This window comes from Indicator indicator, chromosome 2 (genome assembly GCF_027791375.1).
Source record: "Indicator indicator isolate 239-I01 chromosome 2, UM_Iind_1.1, whole genome shotgun sequence".
NCBI classification, from domain to species: Eukaryota; Metazoa; Chordata; class Aves; order Piciformes; family Indicatoridae; genus Indicator; species Indicator indicator.
This window is the reverse complement of record NC_072011.1, coordinates 59,641,146-59,666,716: the sequence shown is the minus strand read 5'-3', so window position 1 is coordinate 59,666,716 and position 25,571 is coordinate 59,641,146. Positions and strand designations below refer to the sequence as shown.

Sequence of the window (25,571 nt, the reverse complement as noted above, 5' to 3'; positions counted from 1 at the left end):
AGCGTGGCCAGCAGGTGGAGGGAAGTTCTCCTCCCTCTCTACTCTGCCCCAGTGAAGCCACACCTGGAGTCCTGTGTCCAGTTCCAGGATGACAGGGAACTACAGGAGAGAGTCCCTCAGAGAGCTACTGAGATGCTGAGGGGACTGAAACGTCTCCCTTACAAGGAGAGGCTGAGAGAACTGGGTCTGTTTAGCCTGGAGAAGAGCAGACTGAGAGTGGATCTTCTCAATGTTTATCAATATCTAAAGGATAAGAGTCAAGAGAATGGAGCCAGACTCTTCTGACTGGTTGGAGACAGGATAAGGGGCAATGAACAGGAACTGGAACACAGGAGGTACCATGTAGACAGAAAGAAAAAACACCTTCCCTTTGAGGGTGGCAGAGCACTGGCACAGGCTGCCCAGAGACATTATGGAGTCTCCTTCTCTGAAGGAATTCCAAATCTACATGGACATTGTTCCTGTATGATTTACTCTTAGTGATCCTGCTGTAGCAGGGGATTGGACTAGATGATCTTCAGAGGTCCCTTCCAAACCCTGTCTGTTTTTGATTCTGTGAAAAGCTTTTCTGTTCTTTTATTTTCCTGGAAGAACCACATGCTTGCTGAAAAAGTGAGCGAAGGGGGAAAAAGCCCCAACACAGGCTACCTACAAAAGTCCCAACTTGTTTTGTGCACAACAACTGAAAGAAGGAAATGCTTAGCTTCCCTTCTTCCCCTCTTCTCCACTCCCCCAGAACCTCCCAAAGTGTTTGGAAGTACAATAATTAAGAGAGGAAGTGAACGTTTTCAACCAGAATTTGGACACCACCGATGGAGCTTCTCCCAGTACCTTTTTGTCCTCTACAAATTGCATGATAGGCTGTGCCCAGCATGGCTGAGGATCTGTGTGCCCATTTCTCAGATAGGAAATGACAGAAAGTCCCAACCACATGAAGCACAAGAAGAAGGGGGCCTGTGTGTGGTGGAGGACTGCCATATTTAAGGTGCCTATGCTTTGTTTCAAAGCATGAAGGGTTTGGCAGCAACAGGAGACACAGCTGTCGCAGGTTGATACTGTTTCTTCCTCATAACTGCTCTGCATGTGGAGGTAAGGGAACCCCAGAGAAGGGTTTAAGAGCTTTCTTTTTTGTTCCTGAGCCGTAGGGAGCCATGTTTCAGGGTGTGGAACATCCCCCTTAGGAGGCCAGGCTGAGGGAGCTGGGGCTTTTGAGCTTGGAGGAGACTGAGGGGTGACCTCGTTCATGTTGATAAAGATGTGAAGGGCAGTGTCAGGAGGACAGAGCCAGGCTCTGCTCAGAGATGTCCAATGACAGGACAAGGGGCAATGGGTGCAAGATGGAGCAGAGGAGGTTCCATGGGAACCTTTTTCACTGTGAGGATGACAGAGGCCTGGAGCAGGCTGCCCAGAGAGGCTGTGGAGTCTCCTTTGGAGACATTCAAAACCCACCTGGATGCGTTCCTGTGTGAGCTAGGTGATCCTGCTCAGGCAGGGGGGTTGGACGTGGATGATCTTTTGAGGTCCTTTCCAACCCCTAACGTTCTGTGATACCAGGAAGAGACAGAAGGTGGCACTCGACCAGCGCCAGACAAACAACCGTGACGCTTAACATCCCCAACAGGGGCAAAGAGTGAAGAGTAAATTAAAATGCCAAAACCGGGGTGGGGGGGGGGAAAGGGGGCCACTCAGCCACGGGTTAAATGCTTCCACTATCAAAGCTTCAAGTTTGCCATTAATGTTAATGTTTTAAACTTTGGAATGTGAAGGGTGCAGATTTCAACCAGGACCTCCATGCTCTCTTCTCAGTGCACAATACAGCCTGGTGCTGTGGTTAATGTTTCTCTCAGACATAAAAAGCAACCTTCCACTTGATTCCGTGTGAAAATGGCGTTGGAGTGTGATCACCCTTGCTTGCCTTCAGACAGTTGGTTAGCACTGAGGAGGAAACCACTCAGAAAGGCCTGGGAGGTTCACAGCAGGGTCTGCACACCATAAGCTCTCACACCCAGGAGGTACTTAATGACTCTGCAGCAGCTGAACCTCTTCTATGAGGCTTGCATAAAGAAATAAGATCATGCTTCCAAGTGGTCATCCATGCTTTGAGGGTTAATTTGAGCAGTTAGCTTCCTATACAGAAGTGTTTTCAGATTTGGTACTGGCGCTACCAGTCTTGTAGCTTTCTCAAAATACTACAGTTCATACCGGTTTGGAAAAGGGACAGCTTTGCCAGGCAGAAGACTGAAGAAACTTGGGGAAGAAAACAAGACTATGAATGTTACCTTTTAACAGTGACTCCCTTTTCTGAAAAGAATTACAGGCTGAGAGATTAGCCAGGTTCATGAAGAAGCAGGAGTGACAGAAAGATCATTCCTCTAATTTAGAGAAAGATCAGACTCCTGTTTTACAGACAGGAAAGTGAAATTGTTTTACTTCTCTCTATAGGCATGGGGTTTTTTTGTTTTGGTTTTGGTTTGATTTTTCCTAAATCTGAGAAGTCTTCTTTTAGCTGCAGCACTAAGAAGCTTCAGAGACCACAAACAACATCTAAACCAGACAAAGCCAATACAAATATGCCAGAATTTTAGGAGCTTAATAAAACATCTCTCTACTTCCTAAAGCTGTTCACTTTACCAGCTGTCTCTCCTTTTCCTTATTATCGGTGAATATGGTTATACTGCAGAAAGTGACATACCTGCATGATAAAGACATGGTGTACCCCTAAAAGCAACCTCCTAGCTGCAGTAGAGCACAAAGTGTTATCTCTGCAGCAGCAGGATTCAGGACCCCATTGTGTTAGGTTCTCTTTGAACACAGGAAGACAACGGCAAGCCCACCCCACACCTCAATAGAATTATCTTAAAGCCACTTAAGGGATGCCTGCAGCTGACCTTAATGCTCACTGAGGTGAGCAGCTATTTGTATTGGCTTTGTCTGATTTAGATGTCCTTTGTGCTCTCTGAAGCATCTTAGTGCTGCACCTAGAAGAAGACTTCTCAGGTCTGGGAAAAAAAAAAAAAAAAAAAACTCCATAGAGAGAAGTAAAACAATTTCACTTTCCTGTCTGTAAAAACAGGAATCTGATCTCTCTCTAAATTAGAGGAATGATCTTTCTATCACTCCTGCTTCTTCATGAACCTGGCTAATCTCTCAGCCTGTTATTCTTTTCAGAAAAGAGAGTCACTGTTAAAAGGTAACATTCATAGTCTTGTTTTCTTCCCCAAGCTACATGTGCTTGAGTGGTTCAAGGGGGCAGAGCAAGAAGAAACAGCTGACTATTTCATCCCTCACATCTCTCCTGCCTCTGTAGAGATATTCGTTCCTGTCATCTGGAGACAACAAAAGACACCCAGCTGTGGGTGCTCACACTAGCTAATGCAATCAAACTCCTTCCATGGACATGCCAAGCTTATCAGTACTCATTGTTCGCTTTCCTTGGAGACAGCATGCCTAGCTGCTCCCAAACAAGGAGCCTTTGCCTCCCTGGATGGGACAGGAACCGTATCTTCTTGTCCTCTTTGTACAGCACTTACCACCATGAGCTGCCCACAATTGTCCACAGACTGAGAAGTCTTGTTATAGCTGCAACACTAAGAAGTTTCAGAGACCACAACCCAGACTCCTTAAGTAGGAAGACAACAAATGAATCATAGAATCATAGAATTGTCAGGGTTGGAAGGGACCTCAAAGATCATCCAGTTCCAACCTCCCTGCCATGGGCAGGGACACCTCACACTAGATCAGGCTGCTCACAGCCACATCCAGCCTGGCCTTAAAATCTTCCAGGGATGAGGCTTCTACCACCTCCTTGGGCAACCTGTTCCAGTGTCTCACCACCCTCATGGGGAAGATCTTCTTCCTAACATCCAATCTGAATCTACCCACTTCTAGTTTTGATCCATTCCCCCTAGTCCTATCACTACCTGCCATCCTGAAAAGTCCCTCACCAGCTTTCTTGTAGGCCTTGTGTCTACACCACCCTGCCTGCTAGCAGTTCATTCCAGCCCTCTGTTGTGCTGGATGGTAGAAGAGCTGTCTGTACCATGTCACTGTTCCTGGAGGTATTCAGGAAATGTTGCACTTTGAGACATGGTTTAATGGTCATGGTAGTCTTAGGTTGATAGTTGGACTGGATGATCTCAGAGGCCTTTTCTAACTGAAACAATTCTATGATTCTGTCTAGGCACACATTCTTATTTATGAAAATGGTACTGGCTTTTTTTTTTTCTCACCCTAGAGGTTGCTTGATTATAGGTTAAGGAAGAGGTGCAGTAAGTAATTAACAGAATTTAGTTGGTAAAAAAAAAAAATCTCTTTAGTTCCCAAGTGAGATTTGAACCTACATTTTCCACAAGCAGTATCACCCCTCTAATCACAGAATCACAGAACACATCTGCTTGGAAGACACCTCAAAGATTATCCAGTCCAGCCCTCAACCCAGCACTGAAGGGTCAACAATAAACCATGTCCCTAAGCACCAGGCCCACAGGCTGCTTAAGCACCTCCAGGGATGGTGACTCCACCAATGGGCAGACCATTCCAATGTCTGAGAACCCTTTCTGTGAAGAAATATTTACTAACATCCAGCCAGATCCTCCCCTGGCACAGACTGAAAACATTTCCTTTGGTCCTGTCACTTGACACCAAGGAGAAGAGGCTGTCCCCTCCTCACTCCAACCTCCCTTCAGGGAGCTATAGAGAGCAATGAGGTCTCCCCTCAGCCTCCTCTCCTCCAGACTGAACAACCCCAGCTCCCTCAGACTCTCCTTGTAGTTCATGTGCTCCAGGCCCTTTATGAGCCTCACTGCCCTTCTCTGGACATGCTCTAGCACCTCAATGTCCTTCTTGTAGTGAGGAGCCCAGAACTCAAGGTGTGGCCTCACCAGTGCTGAGCACAGGGGATGATCATCTCCCTGTTCCTGCTGGCCACAGTGTTCCCAATCCAAGCCAGGATGCCATTGGCTCCCTTGGCCACCTGGGCACTGCTGACTCATGCTCAGTCAACTGTCAACCAATACCCCCAGGCCCCTCTCCAAGTCACAGCTTTCCAACCACACATCCCCAAATCTGTAGCTTACCATGGGGTGGTTGTGACCCAGGTGGAGGACCTGGCACTTGGCCTTGTTATACTTCATACAATGAAGATTAGGACAACACCTCAGTCCATATATTGTTGCCAATTCATCAGTCCAGTGTGACACAGAGGAGCCAGAGAGCTCACACTTCAGAGAACTATGAGTTGTGCCCACATCACAGGCAAAGGCTGCTGTGCTTTCTGATGATGTGCCACATTATGAAGCTGTATGTATGTACAAAACTGTCACTGGCATCTTTTCCAACCCTGAGAGTAGTCAGATAATCTAGAAACATTTGCTCTGTACCATCAGGTCGGAGGAACTCTTTTTCCCTTCTGGAAAACAAATCTTCCTAGCATAAAAATTTCAGCTGGTATCTGTATAACGTGGTGCGGCTGCCTGAACATACCAACAGGGATTTGATGACCATTGTGCAGCTGTCAGATGAAGGAATAAACACAACATGTATGTATCACCAGATAATGGCAGTGAAGGAGGAAATGAAGCCACAGGTGTACATAAGAAAAATCAGAGGTTTAATGATAAATTAGCAGGTAAGAAAGAGGACAAAGAATCAGTGAGTTCTGGTTGACGTATTTGGGATCTTGGCCACATCAGAATCTTAATCTTCAATTAGATGGTAGCTATCAGGGGAGAAATGTGTCATCTTTAGGACTGTAAGCACCCACCAGGAGATTCTAAAGCAAAGTTCAGAATCTTTAGAATTCAGCAGAACTCTAAGTTTAGAATCTCATTCTTGGCAACCATTCATTAGCAAGTTTTCCTGATCAGCTAAGAGCTTCTTTTCTTTCCTTCTGGGGAGGGCTCCATACAATCCTTGGAAGTGATGCATCATCACCACTCAGCTCTTCTGTGGCACTTCTCAGATCACACAACCCATTCTTGGTTCAAGAGCAGATCTACATTTCCACTTCAGCTGTGATCTTCAGCACTGACTCAAGTTTCCAGGCCACTCACAGGACTGTTCACACAGCTGATAGATTGCTGCTTCATACATGGAACGCTGCATTAAATCCACAGTCACTCCACGTCCCGGAGTTGCTCACAGATGTAAAGGTTCACAAAAATAAGCTTGTCACCTTGGTCCTGAAGCACAAATCCAGCTTAACGTTTTCTTTCACTTTAAAACTCCAGCCACTCTGTCATATAAACACAGTTTGATGGAGAAATCTCACCACCTTCATGGCAATCATCAAAAACCTGCAAAAGAAAGCCTCCTGTCAGTAATTGTACACAGCAAGCATGTTCTAACTGCAAGGAACATGCTCACATGGTTTTTGCTCCTTTCCCAGGAGTAAAACAGTAGTCTCACAGAGGCCAAAATCTAGGAAGTCCAATGCCAGCTCTGAGGAGGAGTAATCATAGAATCATAGAATTGTTTTGGTTGGAAAAGACATTTAAAATCATTGAGTCAAACCATTCTCTAACTCTACCAAACCCATTCTCTAACTCTACCAAACCCATTCTCTAACTCTACCAAACCCATTCTCTAACTCTACCCATGCTAGCTCTGAGGAAGAGTAATCATAGAATATCATAGAGAATTGTTTTGGTTGGAAAAAACCTTGGAAATCATTGAGTCAACCATTCTCTAACTCTACCAAGGCTGGTGCTAAACCATGACCCTCAGCACCACATCTCTGTGTCTTTGAAACACCTCCAGAGATGGGGATTCAACCACCTCCCTGGGGAGCCTGTCCCAGTCTTTGAGAACCCTTGCAGTTAAGAAGTTTATTCTAATCTCCAACCTAAACCTCCCCTGCTGCAATATTGATGCCATTTCCTCTCATCCTATCACTTGTTCCTAGGGAGAAGAGACCAACATCCACCACACTCCAACCTCCTTCCAGGGAGTTGTAGAGAGCAAGGTGGTCTCCCCTGACCACCTTTCTTTTCTCCAGGCTGAACAACCCCAGTTCCCTCAGCTGCTCCTCACAAGAGCTGTTCTCCAGAACCTTCACCAGCTCTGTTACCCTGCTCTGGACCTGCTCCAGCACCTCAGTGTCCTTCTTGTAATGAGGGCCCCAAAATTGAACCCAGTAATTGCTGAACAGAAGAAATCAAATCAGACCCCACTATAGTGAATGATGCAAATGGACACCTGGGCAAGTTTTACTTACATACCAGTTTACAATATAAGCAGGAAAGACCAAAAGCTAGACAGAAATAGGTTTGCTTGTTAAAAAAAACATGCATAGCTACATTTGGAATCAGAAAAGATCATAATATTGCTTGGATATTGATAGCACCTGTTCACCACCAGTCCAGTCCAGAGACAGGATATAGGGTGACAAACATCCTGGTCTCTCACACTACTGCTAAGGCATCAGGTAGAATCATAGAATTGAAGGGACCTCAAGGACCATCTAGTTCCAACCCCCTGCCATGGGCAGGGACACCTCACACTAGAGCAGGTTGCTCACAGCCACATCCAGCCTGGCCTTGAAAACCTCCAGGGATGAGGCTTCTACCACCTCCCTGGACAACCTGTTCCAGTGTCTCACCACCCTCATGGGGAAGAATTTCTTCCTAACATCCAATCTGAATCTACCAGTTTTGCTCCATTCCCCATAGTCCTATCCCTACCTGTCATCCTAAAAAGTCTCTCCCCAGCTTTCTTGTAGGCCCCCTTCAGATACTGGAAGGCCACAAGAAGGTCTCCTCGGAGCCTTCTCCTCTCCTGACTGAGCAGCCCCAACTCTCAGTCTCTCTCCATAGCAGAGGAGCTCCAGCCCTCTGATCATCCTTGTGGTCCTTCTCTGGACACCTTCCAGCACATCCACATCCTTCTTGTAACGGGCTCCAGAACTGGACACACTACTCCAGGTGGGGTCATACCTATTCATACAGAGGATTAGTTACTCACAGGGCAGAGTCCACAGGGTGTCCTGACTAATCCAGTGGGTTGTATGAGAGGACTAACAGCTCTGTACAGCTTCATCTGCCCATCCACACTGCCTACTGTCCCTTCCTTTGCAGCAATGATTGTCATCTCCACTTTGCCATCGTAGATCAGTGTATTTAAGATGGTTTCGATGTCTTCCATTGACAGCTCTACCTAAGAAACAATTTGTACAAGAAGTATTAGGACAGATGGGTGCCACTGAGCCTTGCAAGGAGGTAATGAGCAAACCTCAGGAGTAACAAATGCTTGGGAGTCCTGAGCTAGCCCAGGTGCTTTATAGAGTTCTGCAGATAATAAAATGCAAAGCAAATACCAATTCCTCACACCTCTCAAGCACTTTTGGATTGCACTAGCCTTAGGCAGGGACACCTTCCACTAGACCAGGTTGCTCAAGGCCCTGTCCAACTTGGCCTTGAACACCTCCATGGAGGGAACATCCACAATGTCCCTGGGCAACCTGTTCCAGTGTCTCACCACCCTCACTGGAAAGAATTTCTTCTTAATATCCAGTCTGAATCTGCCCTCTTCCAGGTTCAAGCCATTCCCCCTCATCCTATCACTACAAGCCCCCATGAAAAGTCCCTCCCCAGCCTTCCTGTAAGCCCCCTTCACGTACTGGAAGGCTGCTATAAGGTCTCCCTGGAGCCTTCTCTTCTCTAGGCTGAACAGCCCCAACTCTCACAACCTGTCCCCACAGGGTAGTTGGCCCAGCCCTTTGATAGTCTTCGTGGCACTCCTGTGGACCTGCTTCAACAGTTTGATGTCCTTCCTGTGTTGGGGAGCCCAGAACTGGATGCAGTACTCCAGGTGGGGTCTCGTGAAAGCAGAGTAGAGGGGCAGAATCCCCTCCCTTGTCCTGCAGGTCACACTTCTTTTGAGGCAGCCCAGCACACAGTTGGCCTTCTGGGCTGCCAGTGCACACTGCTGACTCTTCATGAGTTTTTCATTAACCTACCACCCCCAAGTCCTTCTACAGACTTCTCTCAAGCCACTCCTTGCCCAGCTTATATTTGTGCTTGAGATTTCCCTGACCCAGGTGCAGGATCTTACACTTGGTTTTGTTGAACTTCATGAGTTGGCATGGGCCCACCTTTTAAGCCTGTCCAAGTCCCTCTGGATGGCATCTATATGGCACATAAATTATAAAATATAAAGGTTTTGAGATTGTTAATGGCCAACTGACTCTAAGTAAGTTTTACTCCATTGATAAGGATGTGAATACCACTTCTTTCATACATCTTTGAAAACCCACATGTATGAAGTATCGTGAAATCCAAATAAACCCTCCTCAAAAAGAAATACAGCAGCAGAGTCCACCTCCACTACAGGAACTGGAGCTAGTCATGCACTGATAATTTAGAGTAGTAAGATGAATCTATTTCTGACCTTGCTGATACCCAGCTCACAGATGTATTTCCACACCTCATGGGATGAGGCAAAGGAGCTGTTCCTCTGTATCATGGGATTCTGTTTGCTGTCTCGAGCTGCCTCTGCCTGAGAAAAAAAGCAGAGATGAGTTATAGTCAGTGCTCACTGCCAAGAGCCTTCTTTATGCTTCAGTTTCAGGCAGACTGAAGTATAAAAGTGGATTTCCAAGCCTTTTCTGGAACATGTTTTCATTCAGCATGAAATTCAACAAGGAGAAGGGTAGAGTCTGGAAAAGAACCCAGACATATTCCTGTGTGATCTCCTCTAGGTGATCCTGCTCTGGACTGGATGATCTTTCAAGGTCTCTTCCAACCCCTAACATTCTGTCATTCTGTAATGGCCAACACTGTGGAAACTGAAGCTTTGCCTTGTCACTGGTATTATAAAATAAGTAATTGCTTACAAAGGGAAGGTGGCTTTAGTGGCACTCACCTTACTCTGTAGAAATTTGAAACACTGTTGGTTTAATACCTCCACAAATTCAGACTCAAAGTCTTGGTCACTGTACCAAGCCCCACCAGTCACAGAGCGGTCAGGCTGCAGGTTATACAGCATGTACACCTTCTTCTTGGATGCCTGTTGGAGACAAATGCACAGCTCTTCAAGTCCCCCTTAAGAGAAGGAAGATTTAAGAAGGTATTTCTGAAAGACAAGAGGTTGTAACTCTTAAACCCAGCAATTCAGCTGACTCAAGCTATCCTTAACATGTTTGACCCTCAGTTAACTTGAGAAGATTAATATTTAGATTCCTAATCATTGTATAACACAGTGTTAGAAGAGAGAATCCTACCAACAATGGAGGATCTTCTTCCCTGAAGATCTCAGAATTGAATTTTAACCTGTTGCCTGTAATCCCCCACCAGAGTTGAAGGATGAAAAAAACCCTGACTTTAGAAGACAGCAAAACTAAACTTGACAGAGAAACTTTCAGCTGTCTCTGCAGCACTCAAGCCATGCACTAATAACAGGAGGACCCTTACGTGGTTAAACCTGCAGTTCAGGTTAGCCCTTATGAGACCACACCTAGACAGAGTGAAAGGGAATGCTTCAGCCATGATGTTAGTAGTTAGTTAAAGGACAATGGTCATCCAAAGGGCTTCTCATCCCTCGCTCAAGCAATTTTAGCAGTTATGTCCCCTGTATGACTAGGTGAGTCCAGCATCACTCACAAGAACATGAAAAACCTATGCTTCTTCACATCCAACTTCTTTACCTCCATTCTGCAGGAAGAAGAGTGGCTGGAAAGCTGCTCAGCAGCAAATACCTGGGGGTGCTGGTTGACAGCCCACTGAACATGAGTGGGACAAGAGGTGGACAAGAAGGCAAACAGCATCCTGGCCAAGATCAGGAGTAGTGTGACCAGCTGGACCAGGGAAGGGTCCCCCTTTACTCAGCACTGGCAAGGCCACACCTTGAGTCCTGGGTTCAGTTTGGGGCCCTCACTACAAGAAAAACATTGAGGTGCTGGAGCATGCTCAGAGAAAGTCAATGAAGCTGGTGAAGGGTCTGGAGAACAGATTTGGTGATGAACAGCTGAGGGAAGTGAGGTTGTTCAGCCTGGAAAAAAGGAGGCTCAGGGGAGACCTTGCTCTCTACAACTCCCTGAAAGGAGGCTGGAGCCAGGAGGGGGTTGGTCTCTTCTCCCTAGGAACAAGTGATAAGATGAGAGGAAATGGCCTCAAGTTGGAGCAGGGGAGGTTTAGGTTACAGATTAGAAGAAACTTCTTGACTGAAAGGGTTCTCAAAGACTGGAACAGGCTGCCCAAGGAGGTGGCTGAATTCCCCTCCCTGAAGGTGTTTCAAAGATGCAGAGATGTGGTGCTGAGGGACATGGTTTAGCCTCAGCCTTGGTAGAGTTAGAGAATGGTTGGACTCAATGATCTTAAAGATGTTTTCCAAACAAAATGACTCTATAATTTTATTTTTATTTAAGAAGTCACTAAAATAAAATAGAGGAACCAAGAATAAACCAGAATCAAATGTCCTAGAAACTGTTCAAACAACACAAATCCAGTGTATGAGCTAGATAACTGAAAAGAACTTCAGGATCTTGGGGAGGGAAAGGAAAAGGCTGAGATTGCTTCAGTATCAGAAATACCGACTTATAATACAGCAAAACTGGGACCAGTGGAAAAAAAAAGTAAAAGCGCACTGCCCATTTCAGTGGAGACTGAGAGGAGAAAGGAGAAAATGGTGGGACAAAAGAGAGTTAAGAACCAAAAAAACCCAGGAGAATAAGGTATAAAAATTGGAGGACAAGAGAGGGCAGGATCTGCAAACAGCAGGAGTGTGTATGCTTACAGACAGCAGAGAAGCTTATCTGTGGCCCCAGACTCATTGGGATGCTGGAATGAAACCCATCAGACTCTTCCTGAAGACTGGATGTGGAAGGGAGGGAAAATGGTGAGAGAACTGCACCAGTTCTCAGTACAAGAGGTTTGGGAAGGGTAACAGAACTGTTACACCAGTTGTGTGCAATAACCAATGAGAGAACAAAACCTGCAATTGGATATTAATGCTGTGTGATCAGTAGTGGTGGGATGAGGACTGTGTTATTAATAGTGATCTGTTTATTAATGAGATCATTAACCAGTTAATCAGCTTGCTAGTGGAATGAGATGGAGGGATTTAAGCTAGAGAAGGGTGGATTTAGACTGGATATTAGGAAGAAATTCTTTCCAGTGAGGTTGGTGAGACACTGGAACAGGTTGTCCAGGGAGGTAGTGGATGCCCCCCCCCGGACATGTTCAAGGTCAGGTTGGCAGAGACCTTGAGCAACCTGGTCTAGTGGAAGGTGTCCCTACTCATGGCAAAGGGCTTGGAATTAGATGATCTTCAATGTCCCTTCCAATCCAACCCATCCTATGATTCCATGACATAATAAACATTCTAGCCTCTCCTATCTGTTGCACCTCAAACCTGCAATACAGAGTCAAACACTGGTACACAGTCAGGGAGAAAGCTGAATGAGGCTTCTCTTGCTTCCAAGTTCTCTGTTCAAACACACAGAGCATGCAGTTTAAAAGAAGTTACAAAATACTCACTGCCACAGATTTAACTGCTTTAATTAGCTTCTTGCTTTCCAAGTTTTTCAGTATCTTGTTGATCTCTGTTAAAGGCAAATTACTTTTGTATCTAATGTCTCTGCTCCAAATACCTGGTTAAAAATATCAGAGAACAGAAATGAATAGGAGGAACCACTGGTTTCTGTACACAGTCACAAACCAAAAGCCTCATCACAACATTGGTTGATTTGCACACCAGTCATAAGATGTACCTTTGCTGCTACCACTGCTGGTAAAAGCAGGGGAAGGGCCAGGAGATGAAACAAAGAAAACTGACAAAAATCAAGAAATGCATCCCACAGCAACCGTGCTGTCCTTCTGCCCTTTATCTCTCCTCCAAGAGCTCTTACAGAGAGCCCTATTTCACTGCTAACATAAATACATCACAGAAATTTGCCCAGAGAGATTGTGGAGCTTCCTTCTCTGCAGACATTCAAAACCTGCCTGGACACGTTCCTGTGTGACCTACTCTAGATGATCCTGCCCTGGCAAGGGGGTTGGACTGGATGATCTTTTGAGGTCCCTTCCAACCCCTAATGTTCTGTGATTCTGTGTGTGAGATACTCTTGCAGTTTTAGAGAACTACTGTTTGCTTCCACCAAAAATATGCAGCCAGTTCTACCTGCCATCTCTCCACCACACTGCGCAATGACTGCTGAAAAAACCCCTAGTTACTGGCAGTTCCTGCATCTTTTCAGTCTGATAGAGATTATCACCCTTTCTTTGAACTAGTGACTGTTCTGTGGATTCCTCTGCCTGACAGCCCCACAGGTAACTCATAATCCACTTTCCAAATATTCTGAAAGAGTTCTCCTCAAGAGTCAGCCAGGACAGGTTGTTATTGTCATAGAGAAATATGTCATCCTCTCTTGTTTGTTTTTAAAAACATTAGATACAGACCTGACATGGGGACTCTGGATTCCATTTATGTACTGTCTGGAAAAGCATTTAGAAGTTTGGGCAGGAATAACAGGTAGGTTGGGCAGGTAACAAGAGTTAGTACCATTCACAATAATGATCTGTTTAATCACAGATCACAGAATGCATCAGGTTGGAAGGGATCATCAAAGGTCAGCTTGTCCAACCACTCAGCAGTAAGCAGGGACATCTCCAACTAGATCAGGCTGCTCAGGGCTCCATCAAGTTTGGCTTTCAGTGTCTCCAGGGATAGGGCCTCAACTGCATCTCCCTGTTCCAGCATTTCACCACTCTCATTGTGAAGAACTTCCTCCTAATGTCCAGCTGAAATCTGCCCTGCTCCATTTTCAAACCATTGTCCCTCATCTTATCACTACAGACCCTGCCCAGCCTTCATTTAGGTCCCTTTCAGATACTGAAATGTAGCTATAAGGTAGCTATAAGGTCTCCCCAGAGCCTTCTCTCCTCCAGCCCTAAGTCTCTCAGCCTATCTTCATAGGAAAGGTCCTCCAGCCCTCTGATCATCTTTGTGGCCCTCCTCTGGACCTGCTCCAGCAGGTCCATATCCTTTCTGAGTTGATGAAGACTCCAGAGCTGGACACAGTACTCCAGGTGAGGTCTCACCAGAGCATAGTGGCAGAATCACCTCTCTGGATCTGCTGGCCACATTTCTTTTAATGCAGCCCAGGATGTGATTTGTCTTCTGGGCTGCAAGTGCACACTGCTGGCTCCTGTCCAGCTTCCCAGCAGTCATCTCAAGTCCTTTTCTGCAGAGACCTACCTTTGTTGCCTGCATCTTCTATAATTTGGTAAACCAGCTTCTCTTGATTGTCAGAGCCTTTCATTTTACTGTAAAGGAAGAGAGAAACCAGGATTTGTTTGAAACTGAAAACAAGTATCATGAAAAAACCCCACAACAATGTATGAAGGAAAAGGAACCCCACATAACAAGCCAGCCATTGGTAAATATAATACCCAGAATCATAGCATGATAGGGCTTAAAAAGGAACTCTGGAGATCATCTAGTCCAACCCTCCTGCTAAAGCAGATAGGCCTAGAGCAGGTTGAAAAGGAACACATCCAGGCAAAATGACCTCCAGACTGAGCTGTTCCATCACCTTTCCATGGATGGAGGTGAGTCTGACTGGACTGTAGTTTCCTGGGTCTTCCTTCTTGCCTTTTTTGAAGGGTGGAATCACAGAAATCACAGAAACATTCAGGTTGGAAAAGACCCTCAGGATCACCAAGTCCAACTGGTAACTCTACTCTACAAAGCCATGACAATGGCTTTCCTCCAATCCTCAGCACCTGCCCTGTTCTCCATAACCTTTGAAAAAATGATGGAGCCCATAGATTTGTGGGTGTCCAGCTTGCCTAGGTGATCTCTAACCCCAAGATCCTTGACTAAGGGAGAGTCTGCCTTTCTCCAGACTCTTTCACCTCCAGGTACTGAGGGCCAGCCTTAGCAGTAAAGACATGACACTAAACTTCCCTGGATCAAGCCAAGCTTGCCAGCAAGAAGCCACAATGAAGAAAAAAAGAGCATGGTATGAAAGAAAAGTGACCAAGCAGGAGTCACTCCACTTGTCATAACAGTGAGGAATCTGAACTGTGGAAGGTCAGTCACAGCAGAGAGCATGATTTACAATAATCTTGTCTCTAGAGAGAACATCTGCAAAGGGATAGTGGTGTGCTCCCACCACCCAAACATAAAATTTCATTCATCTGAGAAAGCCTGAATTCTGCAATCTTCTTCGACAGCATTTGGAAGAAAGAATGATACACCTGCCCTGGGGATCATTTTGAAGGATATTTCTTTCCAGAAGTTATGTCTAGGTGTATCACAGATTACATCTGGTTGGAAGAGACCTCAAAGCTCATCCAGTCCAACCCTTGACCCAGCACTGAAGGGTCAATACTAAACAACATCCCTAAGCACCAGGCCCACAGGCTGCTTAAACACCTGCAGGGACGGTGACTCCACCACTGCCCTGGGCAGACCATTCCAATGTTTGAGAACCCTTTCAGTGAAGAAATATTTACTGACATCCAGCCTGAATCTCCCCTGGCACAGATTGAAAACATTTCCTCTGGTCCAGTCACTCGACACCAAGGAGAAGAGGCTGCCCCCTCCTCACTCCAACCTCCCTTCAGGGAGCTAGAGAGCAATGAGGTCTCCCCTCAGCCTCCTCTCCTCCAGACTGAACAATCCCAGCTCCTTCAGACTCTCCTTGTAGGCCATGTGCTCCAGGCCCTTCTCCAGCCTCATTGCCCTTCTCTGGACATGCTCCAACACCTCAGTATCCTTCCTGTAGTGAGGGGCCCAGAACTGAACACAACACTTGAGATGTGGTCTCACCAGTGCAGGGGATGATCACCTCCCTGTTCCTGCTGGCCACACTGTTCCTAATCCAAGCCAGGATGCCATTGGCTCCCTTGGCCACCTGGGCACTGCTGACTCATGCTCAGTCAACTGTCAACCAATACTCCCAGGTCCCTCTCCAAGTCACAGCTTTCCAACCAACATCCCCAAGTCTGTTGCTTACTATAGGGTTGTTGTGACGCAGGTGGAGAACCTGGCACTTGACCTTGTTGAACTCCATGCAATTAAATCACTTCACTGTCCTCCGGACTAGGAACCCTGCTAAATGTCTAGTCCCGTGCAGGCACCCTCTGTTCAGTAGAAATCACTACAGCTAAAGCAGTTTTCAGCATGTTCATCCAGCCAACATGAGGCTTACCTTGCATTTTGAGACTCTTTGATTCTATAAAGGAGACCTGCATTGCTCCTGAGAAGGTCCAGTTGCCCCTAGGAGAGATAAGCATAATGCATTTACTTTCCTTCAAATAGCTTCTTTAAAGACTGTGGCAAAAGTCTTCTACTATCTAATCTTCCAATTAAAACCCTTATTTCACACCAACTGAATAAAGAAAAGGGAAAAGTAACATTTCTAGCTGAATATAGGTATGATGGTGTTACGACTGTCTTTAATTTTTCCTCTCACAGGAAAGGGAAAACTAACATTTCTAACCACTGGAAACAAAGACACCCTTGAGATTATTTCTTCCCTACAAGTACAGTACAGGATTTTTTTTTCTCCTGACAAGTATCCAGTTATCATCAGTTTCAAAAATAAGAAATATACTTCCCAACCCTTCCCACAATACATCTGCACTTCTATTATTTCTCCTTTTATATTGCATGAGGGACATAAAATTCTTAGATACTTTGCTCTCATGTTCCACTAAGAGGCTCATTTGCATGCCTGCCCAGAAATTGCACTGGAGCTGTACTGCACAAGCTTTGAATACTTGTGGATAATTACCTTAAAGTAATACAGAGGAGAAACAAAAGCAAAGAGCTCTGGACATATCATCAAAAACCCAAACATGACACTTCTCAGTGGAAACTTGCTCAGCTAGAAACCCCCAGGGGTAGACACACTCATGTTAACTTTCTCTTACAGAATAGAAAGAGTAAGTTGGGGTATGTTTTAATTGGCTTTGGCAATCACAGAATCATAGAATTGTTAGGGTTGGAAAGGACCTCAAGGATCATCTAGTTCCAACCCCCCTGCCATGGGCACGGACACCTCACACTAGATCAGGTTGCTCACAGCCACATCCAGCCTGGCCTTAAAAACCTTCAGGGAAGAGGCTTCTACCAACTCCCTGGGCAACCTGTTCCAGTGTCTCACCACCATCAGCACTTATAGCAACCAAAAGTAAGTTATGGTAACTGTACATTATGGCAAATGCTACTAAATCCAAAAGCATTCATTTGGTAGCCCTTCCCAACAGGTTGATACCATATGTGTGTACAAAGAGTGCTCCAGTTGGCTGGAATAACATGAGGAAGGTGGGATCACCATACCATGGAGAGCAGCCTGTTGATCGCCATGGCTCGCTGTTGAGCTTCCATGTGAGGCATATCATTTTGAATCACCTGGTCTGTGATACCATGAGGGAACTGATGGCACAGCTCAATAATCCTGGGGGAGGAGAAAATAAAGTTTCAAAATCACATGTTCTGGCAGCCAACCCCAAATCCAAACAGTACTAGAGCCAGAGTGGAAGAGAGGGGAAAAGAGCAACCTCAGAAGAAAAGTACCCATGAACTTTCTTCATGGGTCATATGTGTTGAGGGAAGTGAGCATCTGCTCCCTGTGCTGGCAAATATGCTCCTACAAACTACTCTTCGTGACAGCATTGAACATGCTACCCCATTTTACTTTGACAATGCCTTTGTTGTGAACAACGTGGATTTATAGCTCCCTGTACAGAAGGTTCTGATGGGAAGGAATTGCTCACCAGGCAGAGAAAGCAAATCTTGATGAAATACCTCTTGAGAGAAACTACTTCAGGCAGAAAAGCCACAATTTGCCTTTTCAGGAGCAGAAAAACACCTGTGCAGCCAAAGGCAATCTGACCCTATCCCTCACTGCCACATAAGCACCTAGAATTATGGAATTGTTTTGGTTAGGAAAGAATCTCTAAGATCATCGCTTCCAACCGTCAGCCTAATACCACCATGGCCGTTTAACCATGTCTCAGAGTGCCATGTCCCCAGGTGTCCTGAACACCTCCATCACCTCCCCGGGCAACCTGTTCCAATGAACCTCTCATCCCCAGAACAAAACACAAAGCGTCCAAAACAACAGCGAATCTCTCCTTGAGGACATGTTTCATGACCACCACCCGGTCCTCCACCATCTCCCCCGCAAGGCAGCCGTCGCTTTCCTCACCGTTCGGGACACTTCCCTTACCTCTCTGCCAACTCCTACAGGCCCCCAGCGCCTCCTGCCTTCCTTTCCCCGGCCGCCTCCCCCTCAACACACACACATACAGCCGCCCCGCACCTGTTCTCTATGTCCATGAGGTCGGGAGCCTCCGGCTTCACCTTCACCTCCGCCATGACACCAACAGCCACGCACCGTCAGCCTGCGCCCGGCGCGGAAAGACGATGTCAGAGCCGCGCGGGGGAGATAGGCGGGGCCAGTTGCTACGCAACGGGACGCGGACCAATGGGCGGGACTGCGATCGGGAGAGGATCGAGCGAGCGGGCTGTGGTCTGCGCCGAGGAGCGAGGCGGGTGGGCGGGGCCGCGGGCTGGGAGCGAGTGAGGTGAGCAAGGCTCCACAGCAGGGATACGGCGGGGAGGGCAGGGCCGAGGGCTGGGAGCGAGTGAGGTGAGCGGGGCTCCACAGCAGGGATACGGCGGGGAGGGCAGGGCCGAGGGCTGGGAGCGAGTGAGGTGAGCGGGGCTCCACAGCAGGGATACAGCGGGGAGGGCAGGGCCGAGGGCTGGGAGCGAGTGAGGTGAGCGGGGCTTCACAGCAGGGATACGGCGGGGAGGGCAGGGCCGAGGGCTGGGAGCGAGTGAGGTGAGCGGGGCTCTACAGCAGGGATACGGCGGGGAGGGCAGGGCCGAGGGCTGGGAGCGAGTGAGGTGAGCGGGGCTCTACAGCAGGGATACGGCGGGGAGGGCAGGGCCGAGGGCTGGGAGCGAGTGAGGTGAGCGGGGCTCTACAGCAGGGATACGGCGGGGAGGGCAGGGCCGAGGGCTGGGAGCGAGTGAGGTGAGCAAGGGCCTCAGGAGCAGGGATTGAGTGAGATGAGCAAGGGCCTCGGGAGCAGGGATGGAGTGAGATGAGCAAGGGCCTCGGGAGCAGGGATTGAGTGAGATGAGCAAGGGCCTCGGGAGTAGGGATGGAGTGAGGTGAGCAAGGGCCTCGGGAGCAAGGATGGAGTGAGGTGAGCAAGGGCCTCGGGAGCAGGGATGGAGTGAGATGAGCAAGGGCCTCGGGAGCAGGGATGGAGTGAGATGAGCAAGGGCCTCGGGAGCAGGGATGGAGTGAGGTGAGCAAGGGCCTCGGGAGCAGGGATGGAGTGAGGTGAGCAAGGGCCTCGGGAGCAGGGATGGAGTGAGATGAGCAAGGGCCTCGGGAGCAGGGATGGAGTGAGATGAGCAAGGGCCTCGGGAGCAGGGAACCGAGTGGGGAGGGTAGGGCTGTGAGGTGGGTTCAAGTGAGGTGAGCAAAGCTCTATAGCAGGGATCAAGTGGGAAGGGCAGGAATTGGGTGGGAACTACAGGGCTGTGGGGTGGGATCGAGTGAGGTGAGCAAGGGCCTTAGGAGCAGGGATTGAGTGGGGAGGGCAGGGCTGTGAGATGGGTTCAAAGCTCTATAGCAGGGATCCAGTGGGAAGGGCAGGGATCGGGTGGGGACAGCAGTGCTGTGGGGTAGGGTCAAGTGGGCTGAGCAAGGGCCTCAGGAGCAGGGATCAAGTGGGGTGGGCAAGGCTATGGGGCAAAGTGGGATCAAGTAGGGTGCACAAGGACCTCAGCAGCAGAGACCAAGTGGGCAGGGCTGTGTAGCAGGATCAAGCAGGATGACAGGGGTTGTCCAGCAGTAATGGAATGGGTCCAGCAGTAATGTCATGGGCTGTGACATGAGGTGATCTGTCAGGGCGAGGGCAGGCAGGACAAAGCCTGTTCTAGGGCAGAGTCCAAGCATGCTGGGGACACTGACAGGGCAGGTTGTGTCCTCCCAGGGATGGGCTCTCTGAAGGCTGAAATGGGTGTTGTGCTTTTGGCCCAGGGATGCCAGGAGCAGGCAGGTCCTTTAGGAAAACCATTCTCTGTCCCCTCATGTCAGGTAAAGGTCTCCCATGTTACTGCATGAGACACTGACTGAGAATTGTCCATGCTCCCAAGCTGCTGTTGCAGGCAGCCAAGGAGATTGCTGCTTCAGGCAGCCCTGTGGCCAGCAGGTTGAGGGAGGTTCTCCTCCCTGTCTACTCTGCCCTGGGGAGCCTCACCTGGAATACTGTGTCCAGTTCTGGGCTTCCTAGTTCAGGAAGGACAGGGAACTACTGGAGAGAACCCATCGGAGGCCCACGAAGATGCTGATGGGCCTGGAGCATCTCTCTTACTAGGAGAGGCTGAGAGCTGTTTAGCCTGGAGAAGATCAGACAGAGGGGATCCTATCACTGCTGATCAGTAGGTAAAGAGCAGAGGTCAAGAAGATGTAGGGCTGGGCTACAGGACCAAGGGGCAGTAGGCACAAACTGGAAGACAGAAGGTTTCACTTAAACATGACGAAAAACTTTTTTGGAGGTGCTGGAGCACTGAAACAGGCTGTGGAGTCTCTTTTTCTGGAGACTTTCGAAACCCACCTGGATGCATTCTTCTGCAACCTACTCTAGGTGAACCTACTCTAGGAGGGCAAGGGGACTTGACCTCCAGAGGTCCTTTCCAATCCCTACCATTCTGCAATTCTGTGCTACCTCAGCGTGGCCCCACTGAGAGCATGGCCTAACAAACACCTCCCCCAGTGAATCATTACTGCCTGCTTTGATGAGCAGTGCAAGAGACAGTTCTGGAGGATTGAAGGTTTGGTTATGAAATCAAATCCTTCGAGTGCAGACATGTTTCCTGGCCCTGAGTATCAATCCTCAGGATCTGTAGTGTGCATTTTATTGCAAAGTGCTATCATATCTAAATGCAATTTTTCGTTCTTGAGGTGTGTGGTGATAATGACTATGTAAATCATGATAAGTCATGCTTGGCTCCTGCTTTGTTGCTACTTCTTAACACAGCAGATAGCTGAGATAAGCTTCAACAAGAGCTTCAGTCCTTTTCAGGACATCTTGTAGATATTCAGGTGGCCACAATGAAACAAGAGGCTGGTTCCCCACCTGCCATGATGAGCGTGGAAGATACTTCACTGTCACTCCTCTCATCTGTTGCTGATGATGTTAAATCCCTTTCATTTGACTCCATGGCAATCAGAATAGAGCAGGGGAGGCCAAAGTGGGCTGAAAGTGATGGTGCACATCTCAGGCTTTGCTCGCAGTTCTGAAACAGGAGAATAAGGTGGAGGTGGGGTGGTGGTCATTAGGATCTTCCTCCTTTTCAATGCAAGGCTCATGCAAAGACATCTAACAGCTTAAAGTATGCAGTGTTCACATATTTAAGAGAAAGACATGGGTGTGCTGGTTGAGAGCTGGCTGAACATGAGCCAGTGTGTGCCCAGGTGGCCAGAGGGCAAATGGCATGCTGGCCTGGATAAGGAATAGTGTGACCAGCAGGACCAGGGAAAGGATTGTCCCTCTGTACTGGTATGAGTCCTTGAGACCTGGGTTCAGTTTTAGGGCACTCACATCAAGAAGGACACTGACGTGCTGGAGCATGTCTGAAGAAGGGCAATAAAGCTGGTGAAGGGTCTGGGAAACAGAGAGAGGAGCAGCTGAGGGAACTGGGGGGGGGTTAGTCTGGAGAAAAGGAGGCTGAGGGGAGACCTCATTGCTCTCTACAACTCCCTTCTTTGCTGAAATGGTTCTCAATGAGTGAAATAGGTCGCCCAGGGAAATGGTTGAATCCCCACCCCTGGAGGTGTCAGTGACACAGAGATGTGGTGCTGAGGGACATGGTTTAGCCCCAGCCTTGGTAGAGTTAGAGAATGGTTGGGCTTGATGATCTTGAAGGTCTTTTACAAACAAAAGAATTCTACAAATTTACGACTAAATGAAGGGAAGTTCTTAGATGAAAAGACCACATTGCTCAATGCATTCTTCTGCTGAGAAAAATTATCATCTGCCTTTTTGTCTTTCAGAGGTCACTGCTGGGTAAAATGACAGCTGGCTCCGTTTCTGTTCCTCAGGTCATACCACTTCGAATCCCTCTTCCAGGGAAGGCTAAATGGGAAATAGACACAAATACCTTCATAGAAATAAAATCAGGTATGAATAAGAGCTTTGGCTCCATGTAAAACCTTTCCTTAGGTCTTCATTTGAAACTTGTAGCCTCTATACTTTTATTTCCATCTAATTATGATTTTTAGGAGCATCTATTTGATTAAGGAACTTAAAAAATTAGCCATGTTTTGATACACCGAATATACTTGCACTTATTTTTCTGCTTTCAAACACTATTATTGACCCATGAGTTATTTCATATGTTGTCAGCAGCCTTAATAGCTTCCATGATCAAGCTCTTTAAGCTGTTGCAATTTGCTTTGAGACGTGCTTGAAAGTAGCTCATCCCAAAATTTTTCCATAGTATTTGATGTGTCACCTTTCACCGTGGAAGAAAATATCTTTGCTGTCATCAGAAGCAAGTAGGTGCTGCAATGTTTTCATACAAAGCCACTGCAGAAAGGAAAGGAAATATTGCTTAGCCTGAAACTGTGTTTCTTGAAGAAGTCATTTTTCATGGGAGGCACAGTTTTGGTCCCAGTGTGACAGTTTGAGCTAGTACCTAGCTCAGACGTTAATTGTAAATAGGCATTTTCTAGAGACTTTGAGGAAAAGATAAATCATGTTAGGGATTGGACACAGAATGATACCAATAGATAGATTAATATCATTCCATTGGCTTGTTGAAAATCTTCTATTTTTGCAGTACAGCTTGTCTTGCTCTCTTCTTCACTCTGGCTCGTGGATATAAACTACAGCACAGGAGGTTCCACCTCAATATGAGGAGGAACTTCTTCACTGTGAGGCTCACAGAGCAGTGGAACAGGCTCCCCAGAGAGGTTGTGGAGTCTCCTGCTCTGGAGACTTTCAAGACCCATCTGGATGTGTTTCTGTGTGACCTGTGCTAGATTCTCTGGTCCTGCTCTGGCAGAGGGGGTTGGACTCGATCTTTGGAGGTCCCTTCCAACCCCTAACATCCTGTGATCCTGTGGTGCTTTGGCTTTTGCTTGGCTTCGCTGAGCTTGGCTGAGATTCTTGTCATGGCTAAGCAGCATCAGGGCTTTCTCTCTGCTTTCTCTCTTTCCCTTGTACAGGGGTAGGAACAGGGGGAAGAGCTATTGATTTTCTGTACAGAGGGCAGAAGAGCTGAATTTGTATAAGGGAGTGTTTCTGGGGTTGTTGAATTGTGAATATATGTAAATATATATTCCATACATGTCTTACCACCTTAGATAATTTAATATTTAGTCCATTTTGCAAATCTAACTTTATTTTGCTTCCAAACTTCTGAGCCAGTCTGGTGATTTATTCTGGGGTAAATTCCCATTTTGGGAGTGAATCTCCACTTGTTGGGGGGGGGCAAATTTAACCCTACAACACCCAAATATTCAATCATCTCTGGAGATGCTTTCTGTGGGAAAAAAAATCAAGCACCACAGTGACTACTTGGAGGCATATAGATTGCCTTTCACACACTGAATGAAGTTTGGCTAAGTGCTCTCTTTGTGTCTTTCAGATACACCTGAGGTCTCTATATATTACACTTTAGATGGAAGTAAGCCAGAACTCATCAGGAAACCTGGCTATGGAGAATGTAGCACTTTTAAGTATAAAGGTCCTATCATACTACCAGTTGGGAAAATAATGGTAAAGGCACTGGCAGTTACAAAGTAAGTATCCTGGGTTATTTTAGTCATATTTTCAATCACAACAACCCCATGAATGCTCCAGGTTTGAGGAAGAGTGGCTGGAAAGATGCTGAGCAAAGAAAGACTTAGGGGTGTTGATCCACAACCAGCTGAACATGAGCCAGCTTGTGCCCAGGTGGCCAAGAAGGCCAACAGCATCCTGGCCTGGATCAGGAATAGTGTGGCCAGCGGGATCAGGGAAGGGATTTTTTCCCCCTCTACTCAGCACTGGTGAGGCCACACCTTGAGTCCTGGGTTCAGTTTTGGGACCCTCATTACAAGGAAGACATTGAGGTGCTGGAGTGGGTCTGGAGAACAGGTCTTGTGAAGAGCAGCTGAGGGAACCTGGGTTGTTTAGCATGGAGAAAAGGAGAGCTGAGGGGAGACTTCATTGCTCTCTACAACTCCATGAAAGGAAGCTGGAGCCAGGTGGGTGTTAGTCTCTTGTCCTTAGGAACAAGTGATAGGAGAGGAAATGGCCTGAAGTTGTACCAGAGGAGGTTTAGGTTGGAGATTAGAAGAAACTTCTTAGCTGAAAGGGTTCTCAAAGACTGGAACAGACACCACCCAATGCAGAGATGTGGTGCTGAGGAACACGATTTTCCAAGAGACTCCTTTCTCTTTCTCTTCCTCCTCCTTCTCCCTCTGAGGTTGTTCAGCATGGCGAAGAAAAGACTCCAGGGGGACCTTATAGCTGCCTTCCAATACCCAAGGGATCCTACAGGAAGGCTGGAGAGGGACTTTTCATAAGGGTGTCTAGCAATAGGAGAAGGGGGAATGGTTTGAAGTTGAGGGAGAGTAGGTTTAGACTGGATCTTAGGAAGAAGTTCTTCAGCACAATGGTGGTGAGACACTGGAACAGACTGCCCAGGAGGCTGTGGATGCCTCCTACCTGGCAGTACTCAAGGCAAGGTTGGATCAGGCTTTGAGCAACCTGCTCTAGTGCCCATGGCGGGGGGAGATGGAACTAGATGATCTGTAAGGTCCCTTCCAACCCAAACCATTCTGTGATTCTGTGATTGTATTGGTAACTTATTATTATGCACATTTTAAACTTAAAAAACCCAAACAAAACAAAACAAGCAAACTGAAAAACCTCCTAACCCTCCCCCACCCCGAGAAAAAAGAAAACCAGGAATTCCTGAGAATATTTCCCAGGATTTATACTTACCACTTGAAAAAAATGACTTGCAAGCTTGAAAGAGATGATCCACGTTCATCAGTGATCGCCTTGCTGCTGTACATGGCTTTGTGGCCTGCAGGTAGCTTTGTGAACCTTGCTTTTCAGGGACTGCAGGAAGAGCACAGTTGTAACAAAGGTGTTTCTGGTAGAGTACAAGCAACCAAACATCCTTTGCTCTGTTGAAGATAACACCAAGAATTTCCTAAAAGATAGCACCACACAGGTAAGTTTTAGCAATCCTAACCCCTGGTGTGAACATAAAATATTGTAGATATTACTTAAAGATGAAACCTTGGCTGCCTAGACTTTTAATATATTTTATTTTCTGTCTCTGCCCATCTTTGATGCCTTGGTCATTTTTGTAATATGACAAATTCCAGGGCACCCATCTTGTTTTTTCTTATTTTTCCTGTTTTTAGCTGGTCTTATATAAGAGGATGTCACCAGAGCTACAGATGTGGGCATGCCTGCAGGGCTCTGACGTCATTGGCATTGCTGAGACATGGTGGGATGGCTCCCATGACTGGAGTGTGGCCTTAGATGGGTGCAAGCTCCTTAGGAAAGACAGGCAGGGAAGAAGGGGAGGGGGTGTGG

At 47.1% G+C, this 25,571-nt stretch overlaps 2 protein-coding genes across 3 annotated transcripts in view; one reads left to right on the top strand and one right to left on the bottom strand.

Annotated features, from left to right (window-relative positions):
- Positions 1–6,215: 6,215 nt before the first annotated feature.
- On the bottom strand, positions 6,216–18,324 carry POLR3F (RNA polymerase III subunit F). 2 transcript variants are annotated; one of them, XM_054398661.1, is made up of 9 exons: positions 18,269–18,324; positions 17,284–17,401; positions 16,151–16,218; positions 14,191–14,258; positions 12,471–12,583; positions 9,859–10,002; positions 9,385–9,492; positions 7,960–8,151; positions 6,216–6,293 (listed from the first exon to the last, which is right to left on the bottom strand). In XM_054398661.1, exons 1-9 carry the CDS (start codon positions 18,322–18,324, stop codon positions 6,216–6,218), a joined length of 945 nt encoding a protein of 314 aa, XP_054254636.1. The 2 variants fall into 2 exon arrangements, with proteins under 2 accessions (XP_054254636.1, XP_054254643.1); XM_054398668.1 differs by lacking the exon at positions 9,859–10,002.
- A 3,718-nt stretch (positions 18,325–22,042) lies between these two features.
- DZANK1 (double zinc ribbon and ankyrin repeat domains 1) overlaps positions 22,043–25,571 on the top strand; it is a 31,424-nt gene continuing 27,895 nt past the window's right edge. The window contains exons 1-3 of the mRNA XM_054397540.1: positions 22,043–22,151; positions 23,656–23,776; positions 25,083–25,200. Coding sequence (XP_054253515.1) covers positions 22,043–22,151; positions 23,656–23,776; positions 25,083–25,200 — 348 coding nt within the window. The remainder of the gene's footprint in view (positions 22,152–23,655; positions 23,777–25,082; positions 25,201–25,571) is intronic.